This window comes from Cavia porcellus, unplaced genomic scaffold (genome assembly GCF_034190915.1).
Source record: "Cavia porcellus strain 051 isolate PalLab524CR breed Dunkin Hartley unplaced genomic scaffold, mCavPor4.1 scaffold_16, whole genome shotgun sequence".
Classification (NCBI taxonomy): domain Eukaryota; kingdom Metazoa; phylum Chordata; class Mammalia; order Rodentia; family Caviidae; genus Cavia; species Cavia porcellus.
Genome location: NW_026947499.1, coordinates 22,739,227 through 22,767,087, shown reverse-complemented (window position 1 = coordinate 22,767,087; position 27,861 = coordinate 22,739,227). Strand labels below are relative to the sequence as shown.

The 27,861-nt window shown below is 39.6% G+C and overlaps 1 protein-coding gene, 2 non-coding genes and 1 pseudogene across 10 annotated transcripts in view; all 4 read right to left on the bottom strand.

Moving 5' to 3' along the window:
- The window catches only part of Pisd (phosphatidylserine decarboxylase), a 46,993-nt gene extending 19,642 nt beyond the window's left edge, over nt 1-27,351 (bottom strand). For 3 of the 8 annotated variants that reach the window (XM_023560983.2, XM_063225919.1, XM_063225922.1), the window contains exons 1-2: nt 27,210-27,351; nt 19,950-20,029 (exon numbers count right to left, since the gene is read on the bottom strand). Coding sequence is in view for 4 of the 8 variants with exons in the window: in XM_013141853.3 (XP_012997307.2) it covers nt 13,207-13,382; nt 19,950-20,029; nt 27,210-27,337 (384 nt within the window). In the remaining 4 variants the exon portion in view is untranslated. Of the gene's footprint in view, nt 1-13,206; nt 13,387-17,887; nt 17,910-19,949; nt 20,030-27,209 lie in introns of those variants that run through there. The other 5 variants (XM_063225914.1, XM_013141853.3, XM_063225915.1 and 2 more) reach the window with 4 other exon arrangements.
- On the bottom strand, nt 4,236-13,200 carry LOC134470674 (ADP-ribosylation factor-like protein 8B; annotated as a pseudogene).
- Nucleotides 7,475-7,623, bottom strand: LOC111754078 (small nucleolar RNA SNORA62/SNORA6 family). Its single transcript, XR_002788804.1, has one exon. It is a non-coding gene; the product is annotated as a small nucleolar RNA SNORA62/SNORA6 family (small nucleolar RNA).
- LOC111754071 (U6 spliceosomal RNA) lies at nt 7,739-7,840 on the bottom strand. Its single transcript, XR_002788798.1, has one exon. It is a non-coding gene; the product is annotated as a U6 spliceosomal RNA (small nuclear RNA).
- Nucleotides 27,352-27,861: the final 510 nt, after the last annotated feature.

Genomic DNA, 27,861 nt, shown 5'->3' with positions numbered 1-27,861 from the left:
ATTGCCCAAGCTGGTTCTGAACTCCAGGGCTCACAATCCTCCTGCCTCAGGCTCCTGAGCAGCAGGGACTATGGGCATGCACCACTGCATCCTGACCTGTTACTGGTCATGTCTTAAGCCTAGCCCCCTGCCACTCTGAGTGGCATCTTCCTTCATACTTTATCTGTAAAAATTCAAGGGAGTGACAGGGCTACTCTAGAATTAGCAACAATGAGAGGTTCATCAATCACGTTTAAATTCAGGTTCACAGCATTGTATTTTATTCCTGCAGTGACCACAGTCACAATTAGTGACTAGCTATGTGTGGTGGTGCACATCTGTAATCTTAGTAATCGAGAGGCTGAGTCAGGAAGACTGCCATGAGTCCAAGGACAGCCTGGGCTACATAGCAAGACCCTGTCTTAAAAAAAAAAAATCAGTGACTGAAAATTTTCTTGCCCTCCACTTTACAGAATAAAGAACAGTAAAACCTACAAAAAAGCATCTTTATTGTGAAAGCACAATTCTCTTCCTCATTCTGATTAAGGAAGAGGTAGTTTTTGAGGGGACTTTGCTCAAGGATAAATTGCCCCTTTGCTCTCACCTAGGACGTGGCATCTCGCATTTAGTGAAAATGAAATCTCTTCATTTTCTCCAAGTTATAATTCAAATTTATGACTCAGAGTATTTGTAAATTTAACTTGTGGATTGCAAGGAAAGGAGGAGTCTATGTTCTTCCAGAAACGAGACTCTTAGTCCCAATAAGTCCAAGAGGATGCCCTGCATTTAGATGAGGAGATTTAGGCTAAGCAAGGGCTGTGTCTAGGCTGTTTTTTTCTGTCTTCCAAAATGGCAGTCCAAGGAGGGGCTGCTCTGGGGCTACCCAGATATGCTGGTCCTTGCCTCTGAGCCTGCTAACCCTACACACTGAAAGAGTTTTCCCCTGAGACTGAGGTCCACAGGCAGAGGTAACACAAAGGAACTAAGGGATGCCTCTGGGCACAGCTCACACCCAAGAATGTGGGGCAGGTTCAAAGCAGCCTTCCTATGCTGATTACAACAGCAGGCCTGGCTGGGGTTGGGGGATTCTAAATGGCCACCTAAGCTGCCAGGCCCTGCCCCATGGAAAACTTACCTTCTACCTGACCTACCTAACTGCAAGAAATGAAGGGAGCATCCATTAAATCTCTAGGGGAGAAAGGATAGACAGGGAAGGTGGAGGGAGAAATGTTTGTTGGCTATGAGGACCATGAATGGGAAATGGCAAAACTGCCCCAAGAAATGCAAAGAGGTACTGGGAGAGACCTATAGGCTCCCTCCCTCCTTGGCAGAAATCTGTCCTACCTTTCCTCAGCCTAGATGAGAAAAACCAGTTTGGGTCCCAACTACCAAAAGAAAACAAGAGCCAACCTAGGGAAGATATATTTTCCAGGCTGTTTGACAGTTTGTAACCAAACACTGGGAGCATGATCTAAAAAAAAATTACCAATCACAGGAAAAGAGGCAATAAGAAATATGTTGTTAGTGCTGAATGTTATTTTTATGACTTGGGACAAAGGAACAGCGTATCTGAAATCACAACAGCCATGCAAATACCAGGATGCTGCAGGACATATCTGGCTACCTTTTATCTATCTGCTGCTCACAGAAGGGCACTGTGCCAACAACAATCCTCTACTCTGAGACCGACCAAAGGCCAAAAGGCAAAACTGTGTACCCCAGAGGACCAAGCACTTTGGTCATGAACCAGGGTGGTTCCAAGACACGAATTCCTGCAAACAAACAAACCAACCTATTCAGTTGAGTTCCCTCTGTGCCATTTGGGACATCAATTAAGTTCACTAATGGATGCCACTAGGCTGCATCAAGAACTCAATAGGAAACGCTCTGATGCCAAAAAGGCACTATTCAAGCTATGTATGATCCATGCCACAGACTAAAACTAAAGAAACTAAAAGGAACATCCAACTGCAACAGTCCCGGGACAGTGTTAACTGTCCTGATGGTCCATATGGTAAAGAACTGGTCTCTAACGAGACACTGCTGAAACCTTTAAAAGGTCTAGAGATCAATAGGAGCATGGCTTGGTCATCTGAAACCTCCACCAGAGGTTTAAAAGCAACAGGTCCAGCTGACCATGGACTGAAACTTCTACAGCCGTGAGCCAAAATAAACCTTTTTTCTTTTTTAATGGATATTTTAAAGTTTATTTCTATTTTAACTAGCCCAGAGACCCAACTCTTTGAATACTGAGTTGAATTTTTTTCTAGCACGTGGAGTATGGTTCCTCCTCATGGTGTCATGATGTATATTTGAAATTAAATTTGCTAATAAAACCCTTCAAATGCAAATGTACTGAAAAAGAGATGAGAAGAGCACTAAACAGATGAAAAATACATACACCTAAATAAAAATTTTACTTCCAATGTTCAATAACTATTAAGTTTTCACATACAAAGGTTATGCATACAAAATGTTGCTAGTAGCATTTAGATGTCTTAAAATACTACAAGGAATGAACAGATGAACAAAACTATTAAGGGCTAGCTGTAGGTCAGTAAAGCTAGGAGTCCCCACATAGTCACACATTCTAGTTCCAATTTCTCCTTTTAGTCACAAATTGTCACACTGTTTTTAGTGGTTCCAAGTGACCATTAGGGGCTGGGGATTTTGCTTAGCAGCATAAGCACCTGCTTTGCAAGCAGGCAGTCATGAGTTCAATTCCCAGTACTGATAAAAAAAAACAAAAACAACAACAAAAAAACCAAGTGACCATTAATAGTGCTGAACCATGGTAGCAAGTTTAAATATCCCTTCATTTATAGAACAACCTACCCTATCTGAGAAGCATACAACATGCCTCAAAGAATAAGAAAAAACTTTAAAAACCCAGATTCTCATTAAAAGTGAATGGAGAGGCTGGTCCGAAGGTAGTGAGTTATCTCAATTGATTGTTCACAGTCAGTACAGATTGAACTCCTTGTTCTACTCTTTCCCCCCTTCTCACTACTGCACTTGACTAGTCTAAAAAAAAAAAAAAAAAGTGAATGGAGAAAAACAAGTAGTGTCTGTGTAACACAGTGCATCATTTTAAGGCCACTGCAGTCTATAAGTTACAACTACTATTCATTAAAAGAACTTACTGATGCTGGGCATGGTGGCTCAAACCTGTAATCCTAGCACTCAGGAGGTTTAGACAGGAAAATCACTGCAAATTCAAGACCAGCTTGGTGTATGAATTCAAGACCAGTCTGAACTACATAGTGAGACCCCTGTCTCAAAATTAAATAAATAAAAATCTAAAAAAATTATTTTGTTGACTACACTCTCAGTGCTCAAAACATTTGAAAATGCACTGTCTACCTAAGTTCTGCTTAACAAAAGAAACAAAACCATACAATGTGAGGCAACATATAAGCAACCTACTACAGCAGTCTGTATGAATGAAAATTTATAAGTGAACCAGTAGTTATGTCCCTTTATGTATACAAGGAGATCACTAAACTACAAAATATGTTCATTTTAAATTTTTATACTTTTCTGCATCACAGCAGCAAACAATAAACAGTATCTGTTCCTCAGTTCTCTGGGTGATTATTAACCGATCTGTAGACCATGTGCATGATTATGTTAAAAGCAAGCAGGTCTAGAGTTGTCACAATAATCAAGATGCCTATTGGCACCAGACAAAAGAATGCCAAATCTTAAAATCCATTGAGAAAAATAATAAAAACATTCATTTATTTACAAATATCTTTCAGCTGAAAGTTAACCTTTAATGATTAGATTAAGTCAAGGGTTACAGTATCACACAGCAGCACTAATTTAATGACGGGAGACAGAAAAAACAAACAGGTATTTGAACAACATCTGACATCCTTTAGAGGTTTTGTTTCTGTTTCTGGTTTTTGTTTTGTTTTGTTTTGTTTTTTAAATATTGGCTGGTAATACTCAAAATTCATGAAAGCTTTTGAAAAAAATCTTTTAATTCCCAGTCCCTTAAAAGATCATTCTGAGCTGGGTGTGGCGTGCACCCGCTGTAATCCCAGCAATTGGGAGGCTGAGGCAGGGGGTGCTGGCAAGCTCCAGGGGTGCTGGCAACCTGGGTTACAAAGTGAGCTCAAGGCCAGCCTAAACTGCATAGTGAGACCCTGTTTTAAAAAGATAAAACAACAAGGGGCGGGGATTTAGCTCAGCGGCATAAGCACCTGCCTTGCAAGCAGGCGGTTGTGAGTTCGATCCCTGGTACCGATAAACAACAGTAGAACTCTTTGTACAACAGTCTTATGTCTTTTTCATTTCATGTATTCATATGAATATGTTTTGTTTCATCTTGCTTTGTTTTGTTTCTCCCTCTAATATAGAAAGGATAGAAATACATGTTAAGATTCATGCATGTGTAGAATCTATAAACAGTTTATGAGAACTGATCATATGACATACGATACTTTGAAGAAAAAGAGACACTAAAATACACAGTGCTGATCCTGGAGTGTCATAATGTGAAACCCAGCAATAGTATTATTCTTTGTTCAGAGTGATATTAGCTGGCTTGGGTTTATTCAATGTCAACATAATTGAAGAGATGGATAACTGCATGTATGTTTAAGTGTATAGGATCGATAACAATATTTCTAAGTTTTTGTTGGATAGTTGAACAGAACTGGTTGCAGTCTCACTGTTTGAATCCCCACTTTCTACGCTCCATTTCAGTATCTTGAATAACTATTTGTAAGAGGACAATCTGTAATCATCAACTAGTGATTTCTTACTGTTTATTTTTTCTTTGAAAGTATGTATTATTTCTACCCGTTTTCTGTTTTGTTTAGTCTTTCTTTAAATAAAATTAAAAAAAAAAAAGACACTAAAGTACCCAGTGCTGATCGCAGAGTGTCATGACGTGAAATCCAGCAATACTATTATTCTTTGTTCAGAATGACTTTAGCCTGCTTTAGTTTGTTTAATCTCAACATAGATGAAGACATGGATAACTGCATGTATGTTTAAGTGTATAGGATTGAAAACCATATTACTAAGTTTTTGTTGGATAGTTGAATAGAACTGTTTGCAGTCTCACTGTTTTAATTCCCACTTTATATGTTTTTGTATCTTGAACAACTATTTGTAAAAGGACAGTATGTAAACATTAACTAGTGATTTCTTACTGTTTTTCTCTGAACGTATGTATTACTTCTACCCATTTTCTGTTTTGTTTATTCTTTAAATAAAATTTAAAATTAAAAAAAATAACAACAAAAAAGACCATACTGAAAGAAAAAACAAACAAAAAACTAATGATCTGGGTACATCATAAATGTAACAGCATACATTAACTCCTTCCACATACCCAACTGCTATCTGTGATACAGCATTATCAGAAAGCAGAATATTTTAAAATTTCATCAGGTAGGATCTCTCCAGTGTAAAAATTCTTGTGCCTCTGCTATTTGCAGAGCAGTTTTCAATTTCCACAGTATAATTACATATTTCTCATGGGTTTATGAGATAAACATTATGTTAAATCCCATATGAATATGCTTAAAAAGATTTCTTTTCTTTCTTTCTTTTTTTTTTTTTTTTTTTTTTTTTAAGACAGGGCCTCCCTTTGTAATTCATGCTGGCCTCGAACTTGTGGTGATCCTCTTGCCTCAGCCTTTTAAATGATGGGATTACAGGCATGTGCCACTATGCCCAACTAAAATTTTCTAAATACTCCATGTGGCACTAGAAATTTCATGCTATATCAAGTCATTATCAGTATTAAGCTACTGAACTGTAAAATAAAATACTATATTTACTAAAAATCAATATAAAATTCTGGCTAAGAAAGAGTACAATGAAAACACACAGCTTTCTGGATTTAAGATATTCAAATGTATGCATTTTTTTTAAACTACACACTAATACAAGTATGTGTAAGAAGCCTTTCTGTGTACTGACTATCATGACAATGCTAGTTGATTCTTTATGAAGAACAGGTTTACACATATTTAGCAGTGCACATGAGAAACTCTGAAAAGGACAATTTCTTGAGTTTAAAGCAGACCATGGGGCCAGGGATTTAGCTCAGCGGCATAAGCGCCTGCCTTGCAAGCAGGCAGTCGTGAGTATGATACCCAGTACCGATAAAAAGGAAAAAGACCAAAAAATAAATAAAATCAAAATAAATAAATAAATGAATAAAAAAAAGCAGACCATATTCTGGGAAGCACTTTACAGAACAGGTAGTAATTCTATGATTAGAGTCACAAACTGAGAGACTTCAGATATTTCAGCTTCTTCTAGACTTTGAACACTAGTACTATGATACCTACATTATCCTTTTCTTTACAAGAAACTAAACAGCAGGAACTTCCCCTATCCTGAAGAGGAAACAGATTCATTTTTTTTCAATTAGCTATTTCTCATCTAAAGCATTTGGAAAACCCCTCTTGTTTCCAAGTACCAGTACTGGAATCCCTTATAAATACAGTTTATCCAAAAGACTATGTAGTTCATTTCAAGAGGAATCTATTTTTTCACGATCGGGGGCATCTAGCATATGAACAATAGCATTAACTCCTCTGTAACACCTTCCCTTCCCACAGGAATCAGGCTGTCCCCCTGTGTCCCAGATCTTTATTGTGATATTACCTTTGCTTTCCTCATGTTGAAGCCCACTGTGGGAATAATACCTTATTGAACTGACCTAACAATGACATGGACAAAGATGGTCTTGCCAGAGCACTACAGCCCTATTAGCACCAGCTCCATCTCCTCCTTTCAGAGGAGCAAATGGAGTCAGTTCAATAGGCAGGCAATGAGCACCAGCATGCTGACAGCTGGGAGAGCAAACGCAGCAGCAAGGACCCCGCAATGGACCCATCTAATGGCTATCAGGGCCTCAGTGGGATGCAGATGGGCAGATACAAGTGGGTACCAATGGCTAGAGCCAGGGAGCTAAACAAGCCATATTTTTAAAAATCAGGGACTTTTTTCACTTTTTTTCCCTTCTGTGGAGAGGGCCTTGTCATTAACAAATGACCAGACAGCTTGAAACAGTAAGCTCAACCCTGTCCACCTCACCCACCCCACACAAATGAATGGCACCCCTGGTACCAAATGAAGCCCTATGTTTAAAGTGACTTTAACAAAGAAAATCATTACTAATCAAGAGAGCTCAACCTTGATTGCACACTGGAATCACGGGGATTGGAAAAGCAAAAAATTCTGGTGCCAGGATGGTACCCTATGCACTTAAGTGTGACCTCAGACAGCAGTGAGTACAAGTGTCCCTGTACACTGTCATGAAAGTAACAAAAACCTATCTGACAAATTCTGATTTGCACCAGTTTTAAGACCAGTTAACAAGCAGACTAATTCAAACCACAACAACCTACCATTCTGGAATTACATTTTGTTGCCTGCAAACAGAATGGCCATGTAATGCCAGAAAACACAGGCCATTATTCAAAAGTTCTTATCTCTTCTCAAAGCTGCTCCATATTAACATTCAATCTGTAGCAAGCACTACTATGAAGCTCCACCCACTGGGCTGGAATGGAGTGTTAGCGAAAACCTTACCCCTCGTGTAGCACACTACCTACACTTGGGAGTCCACAGGCCAGTCAGCAGCCTCAGCTCCAAGCTCTAACAATGTGCACTTTTTTTCACTTTTTAAAATGAAATAAATCTTTTCTAAGTTGATCATTTCAGGTGTTTGTCATAGTAACACAAGGTTAACGAACAAGGGGCACAGGAGCATTTTTTGTTTTTTAAGAAAAACATGGAAAGTTTCATGAATTTGCATGTCATTCTTGCAGAGGCCATGCTAATCTCTGTACTGCTCTAATTTTAGTATGTGTGCTGCTGAAGTGAGCACAGGGAGCAATTTATAAGAGTGTACTTTCAAGTTATATCCTTTCTAGCCACATGATTTGTGACACAAAAACTTGACATGAAAAATATCCTGTTTAAGTATCTTGTAAACCAGTAATTCTTTTTTTTTTTTTTCCTTTTACCGTTACCGGGGATCGAACTCACGACTGCCTGCTTGCAAGGCAGGTGCTTATGCCGCTGAGCTAAATCCCCAGCCCCCAAACCAGTAATTCTTAACCTAGTATTCACACATGAGCCTGAAAGATCTGAATCTTCTAAAATTGTAAGCCAAAATTTGCTTGTGTACAACTTTTTTGTTTGGAAGGCAAGAGGTCACAATTTTTAATTCAATATGGCCTACCTGAAATAAAAAGGCAGGGCCACGAGAGCAGCCAAGTCTTTTATAACTGCAGAACATAGGAACACAAGATTCCTTAGTGGGTATTAAATGATTGCTGATTTTTATTTTTTAAGTTTTGTTTTTGTTTTTGAGACAGGATATCACTACGTAGTCCAGGTTGGTCTTAAACTTGCTGTGTAGCCAGGCTGACCTTGAACTCACATCAGTCTTTCTGCCTGAACCACCATGCCTGACCTAAACGATTGCCTCTACGATCAATCATTCTAAATACATAATAAAAAGCCACCCATGAGTCCCTGCTGAAATGATTCCTATCTGGTTATAATACAACTCAAGTGACTTTACCACCAATAAAGAGCTAAATGTTAAGGCAGACAATCAGAAAGAAGGAACTTATTCAGAGAAAGAACTCCATAAATCTAATTTGGGGCTCTTGACTCGCCTGATGGAAACAAAGCCATGTGTATACTGGGTTAAATTCCATGAAGCAAGGAAAGAATACTCAGTGCTGTAAAATGAACAATTCCTAGAGTTTACACAGGACCAGAAGACACTTGCATTTCAACCAAACAAAGTGAAATATCTTCACTTTGTTAGGTAGAAATCCAGATGGTAACACCTTAACAGTAAGGCTAAACCAGTACAAAGTAAAGAATAAATTCGTCCTCACAAAGCTTTAAACAAGACTGAAAGGATCAAAGTGATCAATACATTAACTGCACGTCAGAATAAAGCTCAACAGTCTTTAAGGGAAACAACAAAGCCTAGCACTCAAAATATAAAACAACGTATAGCATACAATTAAATTAATTACTACACATCAAAGAAAAAGAATGTGACTGATTTGGGTCAATAGAAATAGTCAGAAATGCCAGAAGACAGCAACATCAAAAGAAAAGGATGTTTTTAGACAGCTATATGAACAAGCATAAGCATGATACACTCTAAGATTAAAAGGAAAATATGAGTATAATGAGAGTAACAGGAGTCATAAAAAGAGCCATTTACAGGGCCCTCTGCCTGCCGCATCTGGGCAGGGACACAGTGCCTTGAGCCCCTGATGGTCGGCAAGCCGCAGCAAGGCAAAAGGTGCTGCCAGTGACACCTAGTGCTGTGGTGTGCGGGGCCTGAGGCACGTAAAAGCTCCCAGCTGGCCGGAGGCGCCAGGGCCATGACAGCCTGGCAAGGGAGCTGCAACACCTGGGATGAAGAAGCTAGGATCCCAAAGGCAGGCCTGATGTACAGCACCTGTTCTTAGTGACTTCCAAACACCCCAGCAGGCAGGAGGAGGAAAGAAAACAAAACCCAAGGGCGTTAAAACCCATAGGGATCTGATGAGGACAACAAACCTCTGCCCCAGTGAGAGTCCTGTTCATCTGCTTTGTTATTTCCTGTTACCACTTCAGAGAGTCCAGTTTAACTCCTGGGCTGATGCCTGTAAACTGCCCATGGCCAAAGAACTGGAAATACTCAGAAGGCAGCTTAAGGAATTACGATTTTCTCCGCAAAGACTATTGGAACGCAGCTATCGGCAAACTACTATTCATGTCACAAAACCCATCTTCCAGGGTACCAGGACCTCTGGCCATCCTTTCCTTGGCATGAGCACAGCTGTGTGGGCCTTTCCTTCTGAAGTCCAAGAAAAGCAAATGCTTTTTTTTGGGGGGGGCAATACTTTATAGAAATTGATTTAACCACCATCAGAGAATAGTGGCTGCCCTGCCTTGTAGTGGCTCAAGAAAATCCTCTTGTCCCCATAAAGGTTCTCCCTCTTGTTTTCCTCTGTTTATGTTGGAATCATAGCCTAAAAGGAGATTCGTCTAAAACAGTAAGTGTGCTGTAAATAAAAATTCAAAATAAATAGGTCAATTTTTCTTTCTTTCTTGCTTTCTTTTGTGTTTCTGAGACAGGGTCTCACTATGCAGTTCAGACTGGCCTTGAACTCACTTTGTAGTCCAGGCTGGTCTCAAACTCACAACAATCCACTTGCCTCAGCCTCCCAAATGCTAGGATTACAGGCATGTGCTACTACAGCCAGCATTTTTTTTTTTTTTTTTTTTTTTTTTTTTTGGAGTACTGGGGATGCAACTCATGACCTTGTACTTGCCAGGCAAGCACTTACATCACTGAGCTAAATCCCCAGCCCATCTGGACCAATTTTGGAAAAAAAAAAAGAACTATTTATAACTGGGTATGTAGTTCAGTGGCACAGCCAAGTGTGAGATCCTGAGTTCGATTCCCAGTACCAAAAAACAAAACAAAACAAAAATCAACAACAACATTTACAACTTCTAATGGGCCCGAGACTGTAGCTTAGTGGTAGAACACTTGCCTAGCATGTGTGAGACCCTGAGTTCAACCTCCAATACCACAAAAAAAAGCACCCCTCCAAAAAAACAAAAGCTTATAATGCAAAACAGAATATCTATTATGAAAATCTCTACCAAAAATGCTACTAAAACTAGTAAGTAAATCACACTAGTGAGATGATAAAAACATCAATATACTGCTAAGGGCAATGTAAAATGGTACAACTTGGGCCAACAATAGTGAACACCTGTAATCTCAGCACTTGGGAGGCTGAAGCAAGAGCATTACCACAAATCTGAGGCCAAACCCTGGACTACATAGTGAGTCCAAGGACAGCCTGAACTACGTAGCAAGACCATGTCTCAAAAAAAAAAAAAGTACAACTTTCAAAAGGTTGGCAATTTCCTGTAAAGTTAACTATACACTGATCATATGACCAAGTAAACTTTACTTTTAGGTAACACAACAGAAATATATTTCTAAAGCTGTATACACAAGTATTCACAATGACTTTACTGTATATATAGTACATAAAAGCTGCAAATGACCCAAAAGTACATCAGTGTAAAGGATTAAAAATAATTTGTGCAAGCCTGGTGTGACTACATATGCCTGTAATGCCAGCACTCAAGAAACTGAAGCAGGAGGATCATCATGGGTTGGGGCAAGCCTGGGCTACACAGGGAATTCAAGGCTACTGTGAACTACATAGTGAGATCTTATCTCAGAAAAGAAAAAGGAAATAGAAAAGGAAAAGGAAAAAAAGAGAAAGAAAAAAAGAACAAAAATAATTTGTGTACCAAGTGCTGGCACATGGCTGTAGTCCTAGCTACTTGGGAAACTGAGCTGAATCACTTAAGCCCAAGAGTTTGAGGCCAGTCAAACACAGAGACTTTGTTTTAAGAAAATAAATGAAAAATGAATGTGCATATTACAATGGTGAGCTGCTTGGTTGGAAATTTCCTGAAAGCACACAAGTTTGTCACAATGTGAGTCATACTGATACATGTCTTAGATCAGAAAGGCACTAGCTTGGGTCTAACACCTGGGTAGGGTCAGATGATTACAACCTTGTGCTGCTCACATTTACTATCGAGTAAATGTGAGTTTACTCAATAGTAAATACGAGTAGCACATAGTACTTCACTAGTACTACTGGAGAACAGTATGATTAGAGGAAACCATCAAACTCACTGGGAGCAGTGAAGCATACTTTCAAAACTCTTCATCCCATAGAAATACTCTTCATTGAAAGGAATTTTGTGATATATGAATAGAAACTTTGTTTTGTTTCTATTTTTGGTCTTAGGTAGATTTATTATGAAGACTAAGGATTAAATGAACATGGCCATGGGACACACACATGGGAATAGGGGGTGAGGTGCAGGCAAGAATCTGTTGAGGTAACTGTCATATCCCAATCTGTGTGGCCAATTAATTAAACCACAGGTTTTGTTTGTTTGTTTGTCTTTTTCCTTTTTATCGGTACCAAGGATTGAACTCATGACTGCCTGCTTGCAAGGCAGGCGCTTATGCCACTGAGCTAAACCTCCAGCCCCTAAACCACAGTTTTACAAGATGTCAGAAATCAAATAAATCCTCACATTGGATTCTACTGGAGGAAAATGGTTAAAACAAAACCCTGAAAAAAGAATTTTGGTGGGAAGCCTATCATACAGCATGTAATTTCAATGGCAACAAAGACTTTTGGATGAACTGTGTTGCAGCTGAAGAATCTCAGTCACCTTCCAAATCAACCTGTTTTATAGTAGAAGACCCAGAAAGTGATCTGTCCAAGTTCACAAAGCTGCTAAGAAACCTGATTGGGATTCACCATCAACATTCTGACACTCTAACACTAATTCAGCTGAGCTGGAGCAACAGTATGGAATAGATCATGAGAAAACTCACTATTCTATTCCAAATACCTCAATTTTTACTCCTTCTTTTGCTCAAGCTATTGAGACCTTTGCTATTTCAGATTTTTCTGGTGTTAAATTACGAGAAGAATGCAACTTTTAAACTTACACCCTGATGTCAAATTTCAATATTTACTGAATGTCAACTCTGAGTCAGGCATTATCTTCAGGCACATGAAGAATGGGTGGATAAGAGTTCACTAAACAAAATGTATGGTTGGACAACAGTACAGGCTGTCCTGTTATGTGAGTTTGACTAAAAGGGCATTTTGAGCAACAGAGAAATTTGATTATTTCAGTCTTATTCCTGATGAGAACTAATCCACATCACAAAATGTTAGCAGTTTAACCCTTCTCAGACCAAGGAAGGCAAGAACAGAAGAACAGCCAGGAGGCTGGTACCAATGTAAGGTATGAACTTTGAGCATTTCAACATCAAGAAATTTCTACTCAAAGCCCTCGGAGAAACCAGGAGTTGGTGATGAGGCAGAAAAGTCTGTCGTGACACCAAAGGCATGATTCCTGTGCCTGGCTAAAACCCACTGGAGACGTGAACTCTCAAAAATCAAATTTGATTTGTTCAAACCTTTCAACTTTGGGTCAATTTAGAAAGCAATATCAGGGGCTAGGGATAGAGCTCAGCTGCATATGCTCCTCCCTGGTGAGAACAAGGTTGTGGGTTTGAGCCTCAGTACCAAAAAAAAAGAAAGAAAGAAGAAAAGAAAAAGCAACATCAGTTGTGCTGGATGATATCCTAAGGTGGTTTCATCTTATTCCTACCTCCCAATGACCAGCAAGTTTGGGTGGAATCTCCAATCCCAGTTTCTCCAGCTCTCGCTCTCTGTATTTCTCATACTGCCGGTACCCCAAATACCCTCCACCTGTTGCCAACAGAATAGGCAGGGGGCGTAGCAGGAACAAGGTTCGGGCAGGGGCAGTGTGCATTTTTCTGGCATCTGTAACAAAAAATAAGACAATGTTGAACCTGGAAGATACAAACAGGGAATAATCTTCCAATTGCTGAACTCAAGAAAGGCCAGGAAAAAGTCAATGCATTTTAGAAGCTTTCAGTAAAGACAACTGAACAGGCTCCAAATTACATCAATTAATAAAGGACAGGCATCTTTTCTGTGGAATTACACCTCCTGTAGAAATGCACTTCTCATTGCCACTAGAGCTACAGAATTTAGGATGAAAACACTGAACCACAAAGAAATCCATAAATTAATAAAAGTTGTCCCACTGGCCACCAACAGGTCCAGGACTTATAACAACACACTACCTCTCACCTAGAGCACTCTGATTGCTATTACAATCTAGGTCCAAGTCTGACCAAACACTGGTATTCTCAGAGGCAAAACCTCAAAAGCTCTCACAATTCAACAGTAAAATGACAACCTGGCCTGGAGGTAGCTCAATGATAAGCATTCGTCAACCATGTACAAGGCCTTGGGTTTGAGCCTCAACAAAGTATGTACACATACATCCCCAAATAATCCAATTTAAAAATGCATAGAGGAGCCATGTGTGGTGGCCCCCATTTATAACCTCAAATACTTTGTTTTGTTTTTTTGAGAGAGTCTTACTACATAGTTCAGATTGGTTTTGAACTCACTATGTAACCCAGGTTGGCCTAACCCTAGCTACTCTGAAGGCTAAGGGAAGATATTGCATGTTTCAGATCAGCCTGGCAATTCAGATTTTTTAGCCTGACTAAAAAATCCTAAACAAACATGGGTGGTAAATTGGGAAGGTTTTGAGGGTAGGACATAACTCAGTTTTAAAGCACTTGCCTAGTATGCCCAAAGCCCTGAGGTTCAATCCCTATTACTGCCAAGAGTGGTGATGGAGCTCAGCATTCCCTGGATTCAATCCTGAATCACATACGTGCGTGAGCGCGCACACACACATACACATACATGGGTAGATTGATGGAAGGAAAATATAAAGATGGGAAAATCTGAAAACAGACATCCAGATAGGTAGAATATCATGTAAAGGTAAAGGCAGGTATCAGAGTGATGCTTCTATAAGCAACGAATGCCAAATGTAAACCACTGGAAACAGGCAAGAGGCATGGAAAAGATCTGTCTCCCAGCCCTCAGCTAACCTCCTGCCCCATACTTCTAGCTTCTACAGCTGCCAGACAAGAAATTTCTGCTAGTTAAGTCACTCTGTTTATAGTATTCTGTTACATATAAGCAGCACTAGCAAAGCAAGACAAAACCATTTGTGGTCAGGGAGATGTAAATCAAAAACACAATGGAATACTCTTTCACTCTCACTAGGATGGCTATGATTAAAAAGGTCAGTGTGGGAAATAACGTGTAGAAACCCTCAAACAGCCAGGCATGGTGGCACACACCTATAATCCTACTTGGGACTTTGCACTCAAGAGGTTGAGGCAAGGGAATTGTTGCAAATTTGAGACCAGCTTGGGCTACAAAGTGAGCTCAAGGTCAGCCTGAACTGCACAGCAAGACCCTGACTCAAAAAGACCAAAAATAAAAAAATAAAAAGACTACCTTAAACATTGTTGGTACGAATGTAAAATGGGGGACATGCTTTGAAAAGCAGTTTGGCAGAACCTCATGAAGTTTAACACAACAATTCTAAACCGGGCCTGGTGGCTTGCCTGTAATGCCAGCACCCGGGAGGCTGAGGTGGGAGGATCGTTGTGAGTTCGAGACCAGCCTGGGCTACAAAGTGAGCTCAATGCCAGCCTGAACTGCATAGTGAAACTCTGCCTCAAAAAGACAAAAAACAAATAAATAAATAAACACAACATTCTAGTTTTGGTCCCCAGCAGGGTAAAAAGAAAACAGAGGAAACAAGATAACCCAGCAAGCTGACTCTGACATATGCCTAAGAGAACTAAAACTTGTACTTAAATATTCATTAGCAGCAATATTCATAATAACCAAGAAGGGGGAATAACCCAAATGTTCATCAACTAATGAATAAACTGTGGTAACATACTATAAAATACTATTTGCAAATAAAAAGGAATGAACTAATGAAGTACAGCATAAACCATAAAAACATTACATTAAAAAAAAAGTCCCAGAGCATATTATATGATTCTGTTTATATATAGTGTCCACAACTGGCAAATCTGTGGACATAAAGTAAATTAGTAGTTGTCAGGGATAAGGAAAAATGCAATGTAACAGTTTAAAGGGTTTTTAAAGGGGGGACAAATGGTGAAGTTTGCATAATTCTGGAAAATACAAAAAACACTGAATTATACACTTAACAAGGCAAATTTCTGGGGCTGGGAATACAACTCAGTGACACAAGTGCCTGTCTGGCAAGTGTGAGATCTTGAATTAATTCCCTGTACCCCTTCCAAAAAAAAAAGCAAATTTTATGGCATATGAATTATATTTCAATAGAGCTACTGTGGGTTTTTTTTTTTCCTTCTGGGGTGCTAGGGATTCAGCCTTTGGTCTGGGCTCATTCCAATGGGCTTGTTTATTTTTATTTTTTACTTTGAGAAAGGGTCTTGCTAAGTCCCTAAATTGCCCAGACCGGGATTGAACTTGTCATCTTTCTGCCTCAGCCCCCCAAAGTGCTGGTATTACAGCATGCACCACTATGCCCCACTTCTTTTTTAAATCACATATACACAATGGAATTACTCAGTCTTAAAAAGAAGAAATATCTGGATGTGCATGGTGGCACGTGCCTATAATCCTAGCACTGACAGGCTGAGGCAGGAGGATCACTGTGAGTTTAGGGTCAGTTGGGCTACAGAGTGAACTCAGGCCAGTCTGAACTACATAGTGAAAACTTAGCTCAAAAAAAAAAGGAGGAAGGAGGGAGAAAATTGCTATTTGTGACAAGATGGACAAATCTAGTAAGTGACATAATCCAGAGACAGAAACAGACTGCATGATCTCACTTACACATGAAATCTAAAAAGGTGGCTGAGATCTGGGGGTTCAGCTGTGGCATAGCATGAGGTCAAGAGTTCAATCCCCGGCACAAATAAATAAAATAAAATAAAATAAAATAAAATAAAAAGGTGGCTGGGATCTAAGGGTATACCTTAGTAACACAGGACTTCCCTGACATGCACAAGGCTTTGGGTTTGATGCCTGATACCACAAAAAAGATAAATAAATAAAGCTTGGTACTTCAGCACACACCTATGATTCTAGCTACTCAGAAAGCTGAGGCAGGAGGATCACAGATTTGAAGACAGCCTGGACCTATTAGTGAGACCCTTGTCTCAAAAAATAAAAAGGGCTAGATATGTAGTTCAATAGGAAAGTACTTGCTTAGTATATGTGAGGCCCTGTATTAAATCCAAGTACTGCGATAAACAAACAGATGGGGTACCAAGTTCTAACTGTATAGGAATCTAATGAAAGTATGAGAATTATAGTTAACTATATAACTACCACTGTATTGTATATTGGTAAAATACAAAAAGAGTAGAATTTAGGGATGGAAAGAACAAAGAAGGGAGGAAAAAATGCAGGAAAAAAAAGGAAGGAGGGGGCTGGGGATTTAGCTCAGCAGCATAAGCACCTGCCTTGCAAACAGGCAGTCGTGAGTTCGATCTCTGGTACCGATAAAAATGAAAAAGACAAAAAAAAAAAAAAAAAAAAAAGGAAGGAATAAAGAGAGGTGGGAAAAAAATGAAACTACAGAAAAAAAAAAAAAAAAAGAAACTACAGGGGCTAGGGATTTAGCTCAGCGGCATAAGCGCCTACCTTGAAAGCAGGCAGTCGTGAGTTCCCCGGTACAGATAAAAAGGAAAGAGACAAAAAAAAAAAAAAGAAAGAAACAACATGAGATGATGGGTATATTAATTTGCTTACTACAGTAACTGCTTCAGTATGTATATCAAAAGAAGTCTAGGGGCTGGAGATTTAGCTCAACGGCATAAGCATCTGCTTTGCAAGCAGGCAGTCGTGAGTTCGATCCCTGGTACCGATAAAAATGAAAAAGATAAAAAAAGAAGAAGAGAGAAGTCTATTGAAACATGTTATATTAAACCTTAAATATACAAATTTTTAAAAACTGATGAGCTGAATTATCAACAGCCTATGTAAAATAAAAGAGCACACACTTTTTTTTTTGGTGCTGAGGATCAAACTCACAACCTCAGGCAGGTGCTTATGTTACTGAGCTAATCCCCCAGCTGAAAGCACATTCTTATTGGAAGGAAATCTTATTCCCATATCACATTTCAGTGCGGTATTGGTTGCTTTTTTTTTCTTTTTCTTTTTTTAAAATTTGCTTGTTTTTTGAAATAGGATCTCACTGTGTAGTCCAGCCTAGCCTCAAACTTATGATCCTCCCATGTCAGCCTCCCAAATCCTGGGATTACAGGCATGTACCACCATGCCCAATTCTTTTTAAACAAATTAGTGTGGATATCATTAATTACTGCTATTATGTAATTATTGATAATAAACTTCACTAACAACAACGAAACTTTGTATCTTACCAGGTAGGTGCTGTGCCACCTCTGTAATCCTAGCACTTAGGAGGCTGAAGCAAGAGGATCACCATGAGTAGAAGGCCAGGAACCGGCCTACATAGTGAGTTAAAGTCCAGCCTAAACTACATAAAGAGATTCTGTCTTAAATAAATAAGAAAATGAATGAAAGAATAAACAAACATTGCATCTCTAACCAAGAAAGACTTCTCATAAAACAAGAAATAAACTACGCACATATAATCCCAGGTACTCAGAAGGCTGAGGCACACAAATCTCAAAATTTGAAGCCACAGCAACTTGGCAAGACCCTGTCTCAAAATAAAAAATGTTGGGCGTCAGGAATATAGCCCAGTGGCACAGCACCTACCTGGTAAGTGCAAGATCTTGAGTTTAATTCCCAGTTCCAATAAAATAAAATAAAAGTTTTAAATTAAAACTTAAAAATGAATAAGGAAAAAGGACAAAAAAAAGAAAAAGAAAAAGGAGCCGGGAGTGGTGGCAGTGGTGGAATTACAGGCCTGTAATTCCAACCACAGTATCACTGTAGGTTCAAGGCCTGCCTAGGATACATAGTGAGTAAAAGACCAGCCTGAACTATACTGTGATCCTGTCTCAAAAAACACAAAATGAAACAAAACAAAAAAGAACAAAAGCAAAAAACTGTTTTTAATTTTAGGATACAGTGCTTGCTGAGCTGTGCATAAGCCCTGGGCTCAGTCTTCAGTACAGGTCAGGAAACAGCAAGAAACACCTGTGGTGGTAAGCAGACTGCTGGAGCCTCCACACTGAGCCGGGCATGACTTAATCACACCCACTTTATGCTTTCTGCTCTGTGGTGCTCTCTTTATTTAAAGGTCTTTCTCTTTTCAAAGCAGGGCGACCAACAGAGATCAGCCCCCACTCCTGGCCACCTACCTTTCCTCTGAATTAAGCAGTTCATAAAAGCACAGCACCAGAGGCTGGGGATTTAGCTCAGTGGCATAAGCGCCTGCCTTGCAAGCAGGCAGTCGTGAGTTCCATCCTGGTACCGATAAAAAGGAAAAAGACAAAAAAAAAAAAAAAGCACAGCACCTTTCTTACAGAGGTAAGATTGCACCTTCATTTCTGAGGCTCTCCCTTCACTCTTAATGTTATTCCTACATGTTCTAGCATGCAATTCCTAATTAAATTAACACCCAACTGTCTTCCTATTAACTACCATTCTGATAAGTGTTGTTCTCATTAACCAGCTCATTTTATTCCCAAGGTAGTCTTACCAGCAGTTAAAAACAGCTGTTAGGGGCTGGGGGTTTAGCTCAGCGCACAAGTGCCTGCCTGGCAAGTGCAAGGTTGTGAGTTCAATCATTGGTATCAAAAAAAAATAAAAGCTGTTAGTATGCTATAATAAAAAGGATATTTAGATAACAAAGACAATGCTCATCTTTGTAGGGTTTTACACGGCTTCTTAGAAGATCCCAAAGTTCACATAGTCCACACTGTTGATGAGGGTATGGAAAGTGACTAATCACTAACTAGCATTTCCTGCTCAAATGTGAACTGGGACAACTCTCTCCGAAGAGAAATTTGGCCAGTGACAAAAATATAGACCAGGCATGATGGCACACGCTTGTAATCCCAGCGTTCAGGAGGCTGAGATAAAAAGACTGCTATAAATTCAAGGCTAATCTAGGCCATAAAGTAAGTTCAAGACCAGCCTGAATTATACAGTGAGAATAACTCAAAAAAAAAAAAAAAAAAGTAAAATAAACCTTTTCACTCAGTAATCCTGCCTCTACAAATTTATCCTGAAGATGCACAAAGATGTTAAAAAAAGATTGTCTACAACAGGAAAAAACTAGAAACTTAAATGTCCAATAATGAAAGGTATAGTCACATAGAAAAGTACTATGCAGCCAGTAAAAGGGATAAAGTAACCAGGGCTTAAGTGGTGATTACATGCCAGATATTCTAATGACTTCAACGCACTTTGCATAATTTCATTTATTCTAACAACAACCCTATGTTCATCCCAATTTACAGCTGAGCAAACTGAGAGATAGAGCTATCACCACCTCCAACTGCTCCTTACCTGTGTTAATGGCTTGAAGAGGCACCTTCCAGAAGGACAGGAGGAAATGGCTCAGAGAAGTGTTTTCACAGTGAAGACGGCTATAATCAAGCAAAAACAAACTATTAAATACTTTTCTTAAAATTAAAAATAAGAGGCTGGTCCGATGGCAGTGGGTTATCAGAACTTATTAACATTAGTGTCACTAAATTGGTATACCACCCCCCCCACTGCTAAATTTGACTGGCTTTAAAAAAAAAAATTAAAAATAAGAACTGAAAAAAAATAACTGAGGATGTAGCTGACTAGTTGAGCACTTGTCTATAATGAATGAGCCCTAGATTTGATCCCTAACACCACATACACAAACACACAAAAAAGAAAAATATTAAAAATTAAATTAGTTTAAAAAAATTTAATTAGTTATCAATTGACAATTTTGAATATAGTTTATAGATACAATAACAGTACCACACCAGTGTTAATTTCTAAGTTTTATCAATCATTCCATGGTTATCTAGGAAAATGTTCTTGTAGGAAAAGGCTGAATATTTATGTATTTGTTTTCGTGGGTACAAGCAATCGAACTCAGGACCTCACACTTGCCAGGCAGGCACTGCATCACTGAGCTATATCCCTGGCCCAAGGCTATCACATTTAAAGGCAGAATCAAGTCTGCAAGGTGCTCTCAAGTGTTCCAGAAAAAAAAAATACATACACATATATGCATACATACAGGGAAAGACAGAGTGATGAAGCAAATATGTCTGACATTTGAGGAATCTAAGTAAAAAGTATTTGGGATTTCTGTGGGATTACTCTGTAACTTTTTTCTTTTTCTTTTTTTTCTTGTCTTTTTGAGACAGGCTCTTGCTATGTAGTTCAGGCTGGCCTTGGGCTCACTTTGTACCCCAGGCTGCTCTTGAACTTGTTAACAATCCTCCTGCCTCAGCCTCCCGAGTGCTGCAATTATAGGCATGCACCACCACGCCCAGCTTGTAAGTTTCTGTAAATCTGAAACTATTTCAATAAAATCTTTTAAAATTAAGCATAAGATCATTAGCAGGAAAACCAGCACTCATACATGACAGCAGTGTTTCTGCCACAAAAGAACTGTACACAGGTTTATAAATTAAGAATGTATATTTCGGCTGAAATTTTAACATTTAAATGTCTGTACTAGGCCAGGAGTGGTGTAAAACACCTGTAATCTCAGTAATTGGAAGGCTGAGACAAGAGGATTGCCATGAGTTCCAGGCCAGCTCACGCTACACAATGAGTTCAAGGCCAGCCTGGACTACGAGCAAGACCCTGTTGAAAAACCAAAAAAATAAAAATAAAGCAAAAAAACTGACACAATGTTCATACTAGTGAAAAACATGGCACAATCAAACTATGTTAGGCTTTTCTAATCTACTTCAAGTCTAATTAGTTCAACTGGTTTAGATTTTTTTTTTTTTTTGAGACAGGGTCTTACTATGTAATTCAGGTGGGCCTCAAATTCAAATTTATAGTGATCCTCCTGCCTCATCCTCCCAGGTGCTAGGATTACACGACCCACACCTGTCTAGAATTTTTTTTTAATCTTTTGTGCCAGCTCTGTCACAAAACCTACACTGAGAGCCAGGGATTTAGCTCAGCAGTGGTAAGTGCCTGTCTGGCGAGCACAACATCATGAGTTGATTCCCTGTACAAAAAAAAAAAAAAAAAAAAAAAAGCCTCATTGACAGTAAAAAGATTTCAAGATTCTGAGAAAAAAAAATTGGCCAATTATTTTCATCGCTTCAAGAGTTAAGAAATAATACATAAGTGCCTGCCTTACAAGCGCATGGCAGTAAATTCGATCCCCGGTACAAAAAAACAAAAAACTGCCGGGCCTGGTGGCTCACACCTGTAATCCCAGCACTCGGGAAACTGAGGCAGGAGGATCATTGTGAGTTCAAGACAAGCCTGGGCTACAAGTGAGCTCAAGGCCAGCCTGAACTGCATGGCGAGACCCTGTCTCAAAAAGATTAAAAAAAAAAAAAAAGTAATTTTTTTAGTTTCTTTCTTGTTTCATCTACACTGGGAAAAAGTAGATATATACCAGCAGCAAAAAAGACCATGCCAGCAAATAAAGTAATGTTTAGTTAACAACTGAATTTTCTTTTAATCAAAGACCAAACATCCTACTTCTAATCACATAACACTTCAGTTTCACATGATTAACCATCCAAGTCTGTGTTTGCTTCAAATTCCAGTTCTAGGGGCTGGGGATTTAGCTCAGCGGCATAAGCACCTGCCTTGCAAGCAGGCAGTCGTGAGTTCGATCCCCGGTAGCGATAAAAAAGAAAAAGACCAAAAGAAAAAAAAAAAAAAAAAAAATCCAGTTCTACCACTTGTTAGCTACTTAGCCTTAGGAAATTTGTTTCTTTTTCTTTTTCTTTTAAGGAAATGTATTTAACTCTAAGCCCTGATTTCTTAACCTCTAAAAATAAGAACTATCAGAAGAAAAAATAGAAACAAAGCCTTTGTAAGGAGAAGAGAGATAAAGGGAGGAGAGTGGAATGGGAAAAGAAGCAAGATATATCATGTACAGGTACAAATGCTCTCTGATGAATATTATCATTATGTATACCTAACATGTACCAATAAAAAAATAAAATGTTTCAATAAAAAACTAAAGAAAAATAGCAGAAGTGTCACCCTGCCCTAACCCTACTGCAGGCCTCTGCAGGTTTACTGGGATTACCCAGCATGGATCCGGGCTCTGACTGCCTCCCCTGTCTACCAGAGACAGCAGAGTCATGCCCTGAATTGGACACTACCACATAACTGCAGAAGATAACCACAGACTTAAAATCACAGACGAGTTTCTTTTTTTTTTTTTAAGATTTATCTTTATTTTCTGATACACTCCTTAGTACTTCTGAGAACCTTTGACCTTATAACTTGGTACATGAGGCACAGTATGTGGAAAATTCATTCTTTTTGGAAGTATCTTGAGCACTGCCCTCTTCTTTCTCTGGCTTCGTTTTTTTTCTTAAAGTAGAATTTTACTGACTAAAGGAGTGGCACATCTCTTCATTTTCAGCAGAACATGGTGTTTTTTTCCTTCTCCAAATCCTTCTGGGAAAGTATTGATCTAAGAGATGTCCTCTAAGGGTGGTCTGGAATATTTCTTCACTTGGTACCCTGAACTTCCAGGGTGCACCAAGTTTTTTTTGTTTTGTTTTTGTAATGGCAATTGAACTTAGGACACCTCGAGTTTGCCAAGCAGGCGATGTGCCATTGAGCTATATCCCCAGCCCAAAAGCATTTGATGAATTAAAATGTTCCAAGGGGCTGGGGATTTAGCTCAGCAGCATAACCGCCTGGCTGACAAGCATGAGGTCGTGAGTTTGATCCCCAGTACCAAAAAATAAATAAAATAAAATAAAATAAAATATTCCATAAGATTTTTTTGTGCCTCTTTGTAGTAAGTATTCTCTCTTGGTCTCAAAGATATGAGACTAGCCTGTTGAAGATTTGCTTTTCTCAAAGAAGTATTCCTCTGAAAAAGGTCTCCCATTTTTCCCAGGAAATTTATTCTCCAAATTAGCCTTCTCCCTGAACCATGAATCTGTTTTCTGTATCTTACTCATAATCCAAAAATGTAAAAGTGATGAAGTCCAAGGGAGCATCAAAAGAGTGTTTTTTAACTTGTAACAGTTGTCCTACCTTTAGTGCAAGTTTTCTCCTAGTTTTTTTTTTTCCTTTGTTTTTTGAGATAGGGTCTTTCTATACAGGTCAGTCTGGCCTTGAACCCATTAGGTGGTCAAACTGACCTCAAACTCAATCCTTCTGTCTCAATCTCCTGCCTCGGTCTCCCCAGTGGTGGAATTACAAGCATGTGCCATCATGGCCAACTTCCCAGTATTTGTAACACATTTCTCAACAGCAAAATTTCTGCAGTTAATAGGTCTATTAGTCTCCTGTTTACAGGCTTGCCTAAAAAAATGCATTATACTCTCACCTCTTCTGAAATTTTGAAGTCTAGCAGATGCTTTTTTTTTTTTTTTTTTTTTGTCTTTTTCCTTTTTATCGGTACCGGGGATCGAACTCACGACTGCCTGCTTTACAGGCAGGCGCTTATGCCGCTGAGCTAAATCCCCAGCCCCTAGCAGATGCTTTTTATTAAGAATCTTTCTTCAGGGGCTGGGGATTTAGCTCAGCGGCATAAGCGCCTGCCTTGCAAGCAGACAGTCATGAGTTCGATCCCTGGTACCGATAAAAACAAAAAGACAAAAAAAAAAAAAAAAAAAAAAGAATCTTTCTTCAGACAGGCGTGGAGGTGCATACCTGTAATCCCAGCACTCAGAAGGCCAAGGCAGGAGAATCACTGCTAGTTCGAGACCAGCCTGAGCTACAAAGTGAGCTCAAGGCCAGCCTGAACTGCACAGCAAGACCCTGTCTCAAAAAGACCAATGTTGGGGTCTGTGCTTAGACCCCTAAGCCTCCAAATGGGTGCATGGCCAAGGCTCAAAGGGCTGAGACATGCGGCATGGCCTTTAGGGCTGCAGGAGGAGTGAAATCCTTGGCAGAGCCGGTAACTCTGCTAGCCTGCCAACCGACTGGCGCTAGGCAGCTGTATTTAATCAGAACAAGCAAGGAGTTGAGTGGACAATGGAGGAAACCTGAACAGAATCTTGGGAGGGGTTCAAGGACCCCTCAGATCAACAGACGATATGTTAAGGAAAACTACCCAGAAAGTTTCTAGGTGGCCCCAGCTGTGGCCTATCTTGCTCCCTGAAGTGTCTCCTCCTTCTCAGTTCAGTCATGCCAGGGCCACCCACAGCCCTGCATATGTATTCAGCTTCAATGTTCTCCAACAGACAAAAAAAAAATCTTTCTTCATCTCAGCTCAGCTCTGACAATGACACTCAAGCCCTTGTTCCTGTTTTTTTTTTTTCATGAGTGTGAATACTGTTTTCATTTTTGTTTTGTTCTTGTTTCTGTTTTTTCTTTCCCTCCTTCTTCACCAGTCTTCCTTTGTCCTTCACCCCTGCTTCTAATCTCAGTCTCTTATTTTATTCCTCTATAAAATTTTTCCCCTGAAGATAAAATCACTCTATCAACTGGATACTCACTAAATATAATTTTCTGATTTGTCTTAGATTTTATTATATAACCATAAATCTTGTACCAATGGTTTAAGGTGGCAAAAAAAAAAAAAAAAACAACTGAACTGGCAGATCTGTTGAAGGCTTTATCCCACATTTTACCTTGTATTAGAATATTTAGTAAAATGCTCCTCTAAAAAGTGTAAAGTTCTTTGGACATAAGCTTACTTCAAATATATCATAATTCTTAATCTCCCTGCCTTCCTCTCTTCACTCCATGTTCCCTGGCACTGTGATTTATAGTGGCAGGCATATCATAAATATATCTGATGGAAATCTTGCACAAGCAACCACTCCCTAAGTATACCATAGTCCAGACTTGCTTAAACCTAAGAATTATCAAGGATACTGTAAAAACTAGTTTTGAGGGTCCCAAATTACACCTAATTCTGAAATTGGCTGTAAATTGGAGCATATCTTGGAATGTCTATTTCTAACAAACATCCTAATCCATTTTCTTATGAGTTTGAAAACTATGGTCCTAAATTACCACCCAAGATATTTTGTTTTGTCACCTATCACTCTTTTTTTTTTTTTGTCTTTTTCCTTTTTTATCGGTACCAGGGATCGAACTCACGACTGCCTGCTTGCAAGGCAGGCGCTTATGCCGCTGAGCTAAATCCCCAGCCCCTCACCTATCACTCTTAATGAAAAATTTCCCTACAATGAGCCTTCCATCTATATGGTAGTTTCTATCTCAACATATAATATTAAGAGAAAATTAAGAGTTCCTTTTATAGGCAATCCTCATTCTTTTCACTTATTGTATTTGAATCCAGCCTTGCCAGGTGTGATGGTACACACCTGTAATCCCAGTACTCGGAAGACTTAGGCAAGTGGATTGCAGGTGAGTTCCAGCTCAGAATTAGGGGCTACATAATTGAGTTTAAGGCCAGGTTGCACTACATAGCAAGACCCGGTATCAAAAAAAGCAAAAACTTAAAAAAAAAAATTGAAATAGTCTTATCTACCTACAATTGTATTAAGAAATGACTTTTGGTTTTTCTTTCCCTTTCTCTGTGATAAGTGAGGCACATTCTTCTCACCATCATCTAACAAAAATTTAAGAGTGTCATTTTGTAGACTATCCAGCTCGTGACATGGTTTAGATGAATTAGATGACTTGTACGTAAAACATTTAGTAATAGTCCTCAAAACAGAAGAATTTCCTGTTCACATCCTAAGTCAACATACTGCAGAGCCCCCTCCTGAGGGAACACCACAACTCTGAAATAATTAAAGATGGAAGAAAGATGCTTTCATAGTAAAGATAATGATTTTTTTTTTTGTTCCCTCTCAGTCCAAATATAATATCCTTTTATCCTCCCAAACTAAAGCGATGTCACCTCCTGATCACAGCACAAGCTTTGGCCAACACTGACAAAATGAAGCCTGCTAGAAACACGAAAGAATGGTGCATCTCTCAAACCTTAGCTCTTTGAAATGACACCCAATACCGAACTCGAGTCATAACAACCAGTATTTTAATCCACTTTGAGTTCAGATCCTTCCAAGCTATTTCTGTACAACAACTGTCCTCTCGGTGAGCAACTTAAGGGAAAGGTCCTTGCTAAAGAGAACCAGGTAGCTAGGCTCTAATACTAACTGGCTGGGTGAACTAGACCCTCCCTCTCTGAACCTCATCTAGTCAACTCCAAGAAAATAATAATAATCAGGATTTAGAAGATTTAGAAAAAGAGCAATATGGGGTCGCCAAGATCCGCAAGACTCAAATCTTAAACTACATGACTATCAAATCTAATCTCACTTCAAAGATGAAGAACTCCAGTGCTCTGCACACACACGGTGCCAGCCAGGAACCCGAAGACCTAAGATAAAAGCCTTCAATTCTGCCTCGAATCTGACAGGTAGGCACCGTATTTAGCACCTGTTCTGTTGCCCCTTGTGAAAGTCGACCTCGCTAGAATCAGCAAAGCGAGAGCGCTTAGGCCACGCGTAACTAAATCTGGACCACCCTATGGCGACAGCAATGACATCTGCTTCCGAACTCGAGGTGAAGGTGGTTTTCTCCACTCAAGCCCTCTTCAGAACAAACCCGAGATAGAGAAACAACTCTTCTCCATACCCTGGCATAGCTCGAGTCTCCCCCGCCCCAAGTCAGTCTCCCACATTGTGGTACCTGGTCCGCCACCGCCCGTCCTCGCGCAGAAAGTGCCAACACCAGCGTCCCAGGGACGCCGCCATCTTGTCTCCTCCCCTCAGAGGGCCACGCCCCCTTTCACACGCGAGCCTTGCGTGTGATGTCATGAGGTTCGACTTCAAAAGGCCAATGACAAACGCGAGGGGCTGCGGGCGGAACCAACAAACTCCGCCCTATGGTTAACTCAGTTTTCCCAGGTTTGCGTTTCCAAAACCTGTAAGGCTAGTTTGGGCGGCGGAGGTACCCAGCAATCTAGGCCGTGGTCTGGGCGCAGCCTTGTCAATTTTCCTTCCTTCTGGGACGCCTTTCTGCATGTATCTGGAAAAAGAATTACTCAAGATTCGAGAAAGTCGTTTGGCAGACCTGACTCGCTCATTTACACTTGTATCCACGACTCAGCTGCCATTTATTAAGCCTTGTAAGCATTTTACCTGTCTGCTGACACTTTTGTTACCTCCCACTCACGTGTTGCTAGGGAGATTCCTGCCCAGGTCTTGAATCACCTAGAAATGCAATTAAGTGGTAAGCGAGGTGCCTAAATGCGCTTTGTTCCTGCTCTCTTCAATTGTACGAGAAAAACCAACTTTCAGTAATGTCTGCCACTTTTTACTAAACACTGATTTGGAGCTTA